General features: G+C 41.5%; 1 protein-coding gene across 1 annotated transcript; it reads left to right on the top strand.

Moving 5' to 3' along the window:
* Positions 1–4,913: 4,913 nt before the first annotated feature.
* On the top strand, positions 4,914–7,777 carry LOC145495607 (uncharacterized). Its single transcript, XM_081475236.1, has 2 exons — positions 4,914–5,190; positions 5,973–7,777. Exons 1-2 carry the CDS (start codon positions 4,914–4,916, stop codon positions 7,775–7,777), a joined length of 2,082 nt encoding a protein of 693 aa, XP_081331362.1.
* The last annotated feature ends 2,174 nt before the right edge of the window (positions 7,778–9,951 follow it).

Raw genomic sequence — 9,951 nt, 5'->3', positions numbered from 1 at the left:
CGTCATGGAGTGCGTGACGAGCCCAAAGAGTTTGCGTAAGAGGCTACCTCGTAACCTGAATTCTAGCCGCCTCCTCCGTTCGCTAAGGGACTTGGGGAGAGAGGCGTCGCTACCTCGTTTCATGTAATACAGGAACATGTCCGTTTTAAATATCATGGCACTAGGGGCAAGGCTAAAGATTACCTTAATTATTTTTATTTCCTGAAGTTATGTTCTCGATTTTAGAAGTAAAGTCATCCGGCCCATCATGGTCTTACAGTAGAATATGACCGTTTTACTTCATTATATTCTACTTTCAGTTTCAAACTACCTTATTGTTGTTGATATTCGCCCGTCAAAAATTTTACGTTTATTGTGTTTTAGAAAAACATCGCGAAAATAAATACTCGCGAAAAACTGAGAGAGAGAGAGCGCGCGAATATTAAACACGCAAAAATTACTTGAATTTCAGATTCTGTAAGAAAACAAAGCATGGATTTTAAGTGCTATGAGTCACAGGCTCGTTTTCAGTAGTAATTGTTCACTTTCTGTTTTCATGGTCTTGTTTTCATTCCTCAAGCTCAGATTCACAGGGTATAACACAACAGCAACAACAACAACAACAACAACAACAACAACAACAAGCTTTATTTCCCCTTGTTCTCACAAAAGTCATGGAGTTATCTTGCGAGTCCACCAAAACCTCTTTAGTATACAGTCATCAAATTTCCCAGTGGTAAGCTCCTTGCAGTGAAACGGGGCCCTCGGATGGTGATCAGGATTTGAGATATTAAAGCATTGGCAAAACCGCGAATTGAAATCTACTTATGTACAGTAATCTCCCTGATCGCAAAAGCTAACATTCCTGAAATACACTCCCGAATTCTCTAGAAGATTAAGGTGGCTCAAAACAGTTTCCAGCACTTAGATGTTGATTGATTATTATAACCACTACTTATATCTTGATGCTACAATTATGGTATCAAAAAACTGCCCAATCATTGGTGAACACGTTGTTATCATTTTCGTGACACAATAGGCTACCATAGCAACAGTATGACTTGCTAAAAACACCCTTTATTACAGCTTCAGGGGATTATAGTTCAAAAACGGCGTGGTGAAAATTTTTTATATGACCAAGTTTTGATAAGCATGATAAGATACAACTTTTGGCAAAGTTTTAAAAAATTCTGTACATAGGGTTCAAAGCCACCTTAAAGTTTTGAAAATTTTAAGGTGGCTCTGAACCCTATGTACATAAAATTAAAAATTAACAAAAAATGCCCTATGTAATCTTTCTATTTTAATGTTTCCTGCAAGTCTTTTAAAATTGCGCACTTCAAGTCAAGACTCCTTAAAGTGCGCAATTTAAAGACTCTTAAAATGCGCAATTTAAGGAGTGTTAAACTGCGCACTTGAGGAGTCTTGAAGTGCACAATTTAAGACTTGCGGGAAACTTTAAAATAGAAAAATTACATAGGGCATTTTTGGTAATTTTACGAAAGGTTATAGATAGAGGACTTCGCCCAGATACTGATAATGATCCCCACATCGCCTACAAGGCGGTTTCACAAGTCTCGCGTTGTGGACTCCACTATTCTATATAGCTTGTCGTGTCAACTCACGTCAACTTGCCATTTGCTATCATTACTTCCTCACATAGACAGCAAAGAGACTGGATTGGAAACTAGCTCCGTCACTGGTTCCAACCTAGTGGGAATTCAGGACGTCACTGTCGAAAGCGAAATTTTAATTTTTGCAGCAACTTTGTCTACACTGCACAGTAACAAACCAAACTACAGATATTCAAGATTTTTTTGACTTAGGTGTATTAAGGAGAACACCGCGATAAAACGCACTGTGCATGAGTACAAATTTGAGCTTCCGGTAAATCACGCATTTCCGGTTACGTATTAAAATCCAGTGTAAACAAGATAAAATCCCGTACCGCGAAGTTTGAAAACAAAAAGTAAGAGTTAGCAAAAGAAAGTAGGGGAAAGGTTTGTCTCGTTGAAAGTTTATTTTTCATTTAAGTTTCAAGCTCTTGCACCCAGGGGTTTGGTGTTTGCACCAACAACAAAATATGAGAGAATTTCGGGCGCGTTCGCGCTCGACAAGAGCAATTTTTTTTTTTTTTTTTAACGTAGTTCTCCTTGTTGCGTTGGTTTGGTTGTGCGGTTCTAGTAAGTAAGTAAGTAAGTAAGTAAGTAAGTAAGTAAGTAAGTAAGTAAGTAAGTAAGTAAGTAAGTAAGTAAAGACTTTATTTAAAAAGGGTAGCACTAAAATGGTATAAAAATACTAACAAACCAGTGGCCCTCTAAAAATTGTTGGGAAAGCCAACAAAAGCAGCCGTAAATGTGCGGCAAAAAATATTTTCTGTCTGAAGATTTAACCAGAGCTGCCGAACTCAAGTGGGCTCAACAGTTTGCCGTGTTCACTGGGATGAAATACGGACGAGCAACAACAGATGTTCGGTTCCTGGAGAAAACCATTCGCGAGGCGTCAGGAAACAGCGGATTCCTGCCAGACTTGTTGCAGTCCTGGATGCCATAGGAGCAACATGTCATGGGTACAAGCCAGGTGCAAGGTGGTGCTACAAATGCTGTACCAGAGTGGACGGAGAAACAAGGTTTACCTCGCATCCTGACTAGAAGCCGCCGGTGTTACGAACTACTGGCGGGTCAGTTAATTAGACATCGGTTAATTATAATTGACACGCAGGTTCGCACTGCCTTGGATTGCTGCAAGGATTTTCGGAATCTCCTTACCAGCAAATTAAATGAAATTAAGGAAAAGGAAAGCATACTCTTTCAAAGATTTTTGTTGCAACAATAAACAAGTTAATAAAGTGTATTATCGTTTGTCTCACGATGTAGTCACTTGAGATGTAGATCGCGACGTTTCGACTGCTTACTGCTAGTCTTCTTCAGGCGATAAGGTCGACTGATTGCACGGTATCATTTATATCACAAAGGTCGAGTGTGATTGGTGCATTTCATTGGTGCATATCCCTCCTCTTTTGTACAGAAGATCACAAAGGCACGAACAACCCCAAAAAGAGAGCCTGCCGCGGAATTTAAATCCACCGCCGTTTTACCTTATGTCCAAGGAGTTTCGGAGTCTCTCCGCCGCTGCCTAGAACAACAAGGCATTCGCACCGTCTTTGAGTCCGACACGACACTTCGGTCACACTTAGTGCGACCAAAGGACACCGTCAACCCGGCTAAACAAGATGGTGTTGTCTACAGGATTCCCTGTGAGTGCGGCAAAGTCTACATCGGGGAAACAGGGAGATCTATGCAGGAGAGGATCAAAGAACACGACAGGGATATACGACTCGCCCGTACCCAGACCTCCGCCGTTTCGGAACACACCCACGAGACCGGCCACTATCCTATCTGGAATGAGGTCAAGTTTATTGATCGAGATCCTCACTGGTACACACGTAGGGTCAAGGAAGCTATTCACATAAGACTTCACCCTAACAACATCAACAGGGATAGTGGAATTGAAATTCCTGAAGCATGGATACCCACGATCAAGAAACACAACAACAGGAGAACGGTACAACAGCGGACCATTGAGGGAACAGCTACTCGCCGGAACAATGGAACAATAGTAGGATCGAAATGCACCAATCACAGCCGACCTTTGTGATATAAATGATACCGTGCAATCAGTCGACCTTATCGCCTGAAGAAGACTAGCAGTAAGCAGTCGAAACGTCGCGATCTACATCTCAAGTGACTACATCGTGAGACAAACGATAATACACTTTATTATTGCATCTACCACGATGAATAACAACAACCTTTTTCTCGAATAAACAAGTTGTTTGTATCAAATTTTGTAAAATTTGCGGCAAAATAGACATGATACCAAAAAAAATTCATTTTAAATTTAATTATATTTCGTTTTAAACGATCCAAGTCTTACGCATGTATGGTTCTCCACTAAGATGGAAATAAACAGACCTCAGATGACAAACTTCAAAAGGTACCTATAAAATTATCTCGTTTTACTGATTTTGGAGTGTTATTTGCATTTAATGTACCTCACATTTTTATTTTACTCTTCTTGACTACAGTACAGTACGGTCAATTGCTTCACTAAAATTCATTGTTGGGGTGCAGGAAGCAAAAAGCCACCTCAGGCGGTTCAGTCTAAAATTGGCATGTTTTGGAAAGAAAAAGGTAGCACAGAAGCTGGGAAATATTATTTTGAAAAAAATAATTGCCAAACGAATTTAAAGAAAAGTAATAATTTTAAAGACAGCAAAACAAGAACTTTATGCCACTTGACAAGCATATTTTTCCTAAGACCAAACCAATAAAATTGCACCAATAAGATTGTCTAAAATTAATGTCAGTTTCACATATACTTATTGAAATTCAGTAGTACTGCAATGTTGTCTCCACACCGAGGATTCAGTTAGAGGGGTGTCCAGGAACCCTACGGGCACCCACTTCATGAAACATTTCACTAAAAATTCACCTACTCCATTTTTCATTAGTGGGGGGATATGCTTTTTGGACATCCATTTTCAGTATATGAATGCAAACAAACTCATCACTTTTCTTATTTTTTTTAAATTTTTTTATTTAGATCTTGCAATTTACCAATTTTAAGACTACACAAGAACTTAAAGCAGCAACACAGCAGTAGTGAAGGCCTCCAAAAAGTTCAGAACCATTTCCAATTGCTGTTCTAAAGACTTAAATTTCTAGAAGAGGCTTGTGGAATATGTGACGAACTATGCATACCCGTAATTAGGTGTTATTATGATTGTTGTTATTTTCGTAAGTGCACGTGCACATATGCGTTATTTAAGATGCAGTCTTGTAATTTATGCGCCTTGCGGTCAGTTTCGCAATTTAACGGCTAGCGCTGTTTGTGCGCCATTAACGAAACATTTTACCGTTATCTTCCGTTACATGGTGTCAGGAGTGGGACGATCGCCAATGGCTTATCTTCAGTCGTTGCCTGCGCCTCATGCTCTCGATATTAATGACTCCAACGTCGCTGAGAAATGGAATGAATGGAAGGAAATGTGGCTTCACTACAGTGTAGCGGCTAAAGTCAACAAAGAAGATGGCCAGGTTCAAGTTCCCACGTTCCTCACAGCGATAGGTCCTGAAGCAAGGAAAGTCTTTAAAACATGGACTTTACCCGCTACGGAGAAAAAGGACATCGATGCTGTCATAGGCTTTGGTAGATTGTGCTAGCATAATTTTTAGCATAATTTAAAGCTTTTATTTCAGTTTAGCACTGCTAGCATAATCCGAGCTTTTATGCCTTGAAAACAAAAAAAAACCCATCATAGTTCTAGAATAATTCAGTTTGTACTTTACTTCTGTATTGTTATTGGAAAATATCGAGGTCTGGAAGACTCTAGCTAGGTCACCCCGTACATATCTGAGAGGCTGAGACTCTCCTCAGGCTACCACGCTTATGGCTCGGCGGCTCGGCCCCTCAGGCCTTAGATCAAAGATGGCGTCGTCCTCGAGTACATCCACTGATTCAATGATTCACAAGAGCATGCTCTCGTGGACTATTTACAGGCTTGTGTAATGCTTCAGTACAATAACCGATAACAGAGAGATTAACAACATGCATAGTTGTCTTTATACTAAACTGAGGGCTTTGCCTGGATGGCGTCTAAAACAAGTATATACAAGTAACTTTCTGACCCGGATTCAGAACCCAGAAATGGTTGATTTGGATATCATTTGGCTTTTCGAGGTGCGCACATGCGTATTTGCCATGCTGAAGACTGTAAGACTGGAAGGTAGACTGTCTGAATGTTCATTAAAGTCAAAATTGATAGAGTTAAGCTACTGGCGATCTTTATTTTCCTTAAAATCCAAGTAGCATAACTTCGGTGACAGAGAGCACAATTTTCAGAAAGTAGCATAATTTTGGCATAATTTCTAAAAAATATGAGCACTGCTAAAAGCATAATAAGCTTTTTTTTCGAGCACAATCTACCAAAGCCTATGCTGTCATCGAGCGATTCGACAGTTACTGTAATCCAAGAAAGAATGTTCCGTTTGAGCGTTGTCGTTTTAATTTGCGACAACAAGAGCCTGGTGAATCCTTTGACCGGTACGTAACTGCACTACGCCATATTGCGGATAAATGTGCTTTTGATGCCATTACACCAGATGATATTCTTAGAGACAGGATTGTTTTTGGCATTGCCGACAACAAAGTCAGGGAGAGGCTTTTGCGGGAACCCGAACTCGATCTTAAGAAGACATTAGAAACTTGCCGCGCCGCGGAAATGTCTCAAGCTCAAATCAAGGCGGTGGGCGATCTCAACTTGGTGAACGCTGCTAACGTCCACGTGGTCAAAGAAAACGAAGAAGAAAAACCGCCGACTGTTCCTGTAAAGCCGCTGCGATATCCTTGCCGCTTCTGTGGAAGAAAGCATGACGGAAAACGCGAAGCTTGCCCTGCTTGGGGAAAGAAGTGTAATAAGTGCGGAAAGGATAACCACTTTGCAAAGAAATGCAGTTTGAATTCTAACTCCAAACAAGTCTCAATGGTAGAGGAAGAGGACGAGTATCCCGTTTTCCAGGTGTACAAAGTCTCGGCGAGTCAGAACTCCGACTCGAACCTCGTGACGCTAAAAGTTGCAAGCGGGAACTTCATACGCTTTGAGATCGACACTGGAGCCCGTTGCAATGTTTTACCGGTTCATATCTACAAGAAGGCAACTGGCGACTACCGCCTTGAGAATGTTAACCCAGTGAAGTCGTCAATTGTGTCTTATGATGGTGGAAGCATTCTGGTTCTGGGAACAGTAAAGATCCAAGTACAGCGTGGATCTTTTACGTGTCTTCTGTTGTGTCGTCTGGTGGAGAGCAAGCGTTGCCGTCCAATTCTAGGCAAATCCGCATGCGAAGGAATGGGCGTAGTCGAAATCAAAGACTCGGACGCTATTAGACAGCCTGCTACCAGTCGTGGTGAAGTTTTATCTGTTCAAGACGCAGTTTCTAGCTCTAAAATTCTTACCAAAGAGCAAGTCGTTGAGATGTTTCCTGATGTTTTTGACGATGGGCTTGGTGTGCTGGAAGGCAAATACCATATCAGGCTCGACGAATCAGCAAAGCCTGTTCAGTACGCTCCCCGACGAGGTCAGGTTGCTCTTCGCGCAAAAATCGAAGAAACCCTTGATGAGCTGCATAGCTCTGGAGTCATCGAACCGGTCACGAAACCCACACCCTGGATCTCTTCTATGTTGGCTGTCCCCAAAAAGAATGGGAAAATTCGCATATGCCTCGACCCAAAGGATCTGAATAAAGCAGTTCTTCGTGAGAACTATCCCATGCTCACTATCGAGGATATTGCTACTCGTCTTCATGGTGCTAAAGTGTTTACAGTCCTTGACGCCAAAAATGGGTTTTGGCACGTAAAGTTGGACGAGGAATCTTCTTATCTTACCACGTTTCATACTCCCTTTGGTCGATATCGTTGGTGTAGGATGTCGTTTGGCATAAGTTCCGCCCCTGGGGTCTTTCAGCGGCGAATGCATGAACTGATCGAGGGTCTCACCGGCACGGAAGTTGTGCCAGATGATTTTGTGGTGGCTGGTTTTGGTGACACATATGAGGAAGCTGTCTATGATCACAACAAAAGCCTTGTCTCTTTTCTACAGCGGTGTGCCCAGCCTGGAGTCAAGCTTGCGGTGGAGAAACTTCAACTGTGCTTAGAAGAAGTCCCGTTGATAGGTCACTACGCAACTAATTCGGGCTTGAAGGTTCATCCCGACAAGGTGCGCGCCTCACTGATGTAAAGAGTTTTCTTCGCTTCAATGGAACTGTTCAGTACTTGGCTAAATTTCTTCCTCGCCTGTCAGAAATGTCTCACCCACTTCGCCAGTTGACTGTGAAGAACGCTGAGTGGATTTGGTCAGATTCTCAGGAGAAAGCGTGGAATGATATCAAAAGGGCCATCACCCAGGCCCCAGTCCTACGTTACTACAGCCTAAACGATGAGGTCACCCTTCAGTGTGACGCTTCTGATACGGGGCTAGGAGCTGCCCTACTTCAGTTACAGCAGCCAGTAAGCTTTTCGTCGAGAGCCCTAACCCAAACTGAGACCAGATACGTTCAAATTGAGAAAGAGCTCCTCGCTATTGTGTTTGCTTGCGAGAAATTTGACAAGTATATTTTTGGGCGCGACGTTATCCACGTGGAAACAGACCACAAGCTCTTGGAGGAGATCTTTAATGAGAGTCTCCGTGACGCACCTGCAAGGCTGCAACGGATGCTTCTTCGACTTCAGCTTTACTATCGTGACGTCAAGTACAAGAAAGGACCTCTCATGTATATCGCAGATACCTGAGCCGCGCATACCTTGACGAAACGGTGTCCTGTGGGGAAGTGAAGTCCCTGGAGCTTGTGGATCACCTCGAGACCCTGCGTGTTTCTCAATCTCGACTGGCGCGGATTGAGAAAGAATCCTCCCAAGATCAAGTCTGTAAAACTCTCAGCCAGGCGATTTTGAAAGGCTGGCCAGACGATATCCGCGATTGCGATCCTGCCCTCCGTCCTTTCTTCCAGTTTCGTGGGAACTGACTGTCCAATGACACTTGATTTTCCGTGGTTCTCCCGGTCCCTGTGGCCACACCCGCGTTGTTGCCCTTCGTAGCTGAAACTACGCCAGCACCGGGCTCATCTGATCGGAAAATTTTAGATATCCTTGCAACATCATTATGAAAGCAGTGATGCTGTGCCACTGTATGCTCCTGGACAGTTAAAGAGTTTGCTTACAAAACTGCACCCGGTCTTTTCAATGTCATTTTGCAGTCTATTCTCTGGGAAGATCCAAGATTGAGTGAAGACCACCGTGTATTAGAGGAAAAAAGAACTCTTGTTTTGTTGTGCACAATAGCATATTTCAGGTACTTTACTCTGTTTTATTCTTATTTGTATTTAAAATACAGGTCTCCTTGGAAGACCATAAGGCCACTCAGTTTAAAAAGTCTGTTTAATTAATTATTGCATGTTTCTTTACTAGAACAGCAGACACAGCTTTACCCCAATATAAATGTTATATAATGAAGTAAAAGTACTAGATGTTTTACCTTTCTTCACATTTAATCCCTTGAAAGGTAAGGACATAAAAGTAGTTACAGTGAACTAACTTGTAATAATGCCATTCTTTTTATAGATCTCAGAGAACAAATGCACTTCAAAGAGAAGAGGGATTATTTATCCAGCAACATGGGGCATCCTGAGATGTTATCAATTCTGGAAGAATTTGAGGTTTCAGCACAAACCGAAGGGATGTGGATGGTCAACAAAGCAGGCTCCTCAGGGAGCAGCCAATGTTTGTAAACCTTCAGATTTCAAATGTACTTCAAGTGAGTTTAAAGTACGGTAGTTTAAAATCTGAAAGCTATAACTTTAAAATACTGTGAATTAAAAACTTGTCCGGTTAGTTGAACAGTCTTTTTGTGTACATATGGATAGGCTAGCAAAACAGTGGCACATAAAGGAAACATGTTATTGTAACATAGAAAATCATATAAGTCACTGAAATGATTTTAAATTTTAATAAATTTATTGTTTCAAATGAGTGAATTACTACACAGTTCTGTAATGGTGTTCTGCCTCTTATTACTGGCAATGTACAACTTGAAGACTCCTTTGACCTATCCATCCTGAATGAAAATCCAATGGTACCTCAAAGTTCTCTGGCATTTTATTTAGAATGGCTCACCAAAGAAGGCAGTCTTACTGCTGTTGTAATCATGAAATTCTGAAAGTAAAATTGGAATTTATTTCCAAACCGAAAATTTGTATTTTCATGCAGGCGCTTGACTATTACATGTAGCTTGAGTTTTAAGTGAGCTTCTCATGATCAGCTCAACAAGTTGAAATCGTGAGATCACTTCCATTATGAAATTCGTAGTATTATAAGCTAAATAAAATCGATAAACAACGAATGAACTTACGAACCTTT

This window comes from Orbicella franksi, chromosome 8, assembly GCF_964199315.1.
Source record: "Orbicella franksi chromosome 8, jaOrbFran1.1, whole genome shotgun sequence".
NCBI classification, from domain to species: domain Eukaryota; kingdom Metazoa; phylum Cnidaria; class Anthozoa; order Scleractinia; family Merulinidae; genus Orbicella; species Orbicella franksi.
This window is presented reverse-complemented; position numbering and strand designations above follow the sequence as displayed.

Bases quoted from the DNA above. Each gene is read 5' to 3' on its own strand.
- LOC145495607 (XM_081475236.1), top strand. From the start codon at position 4,914: ATGGTGTCAGGAGTGGGACGATCGCCAATGGCTTATCTTCAGTCGTTG. The intron at 5,191-5,972 runs GTAGATTGTGCT...AATCTACCAAAG, and splicing joins CGATGCTGTCATAGGCTTTG to CCTATGCTGTCATCGAGCGA.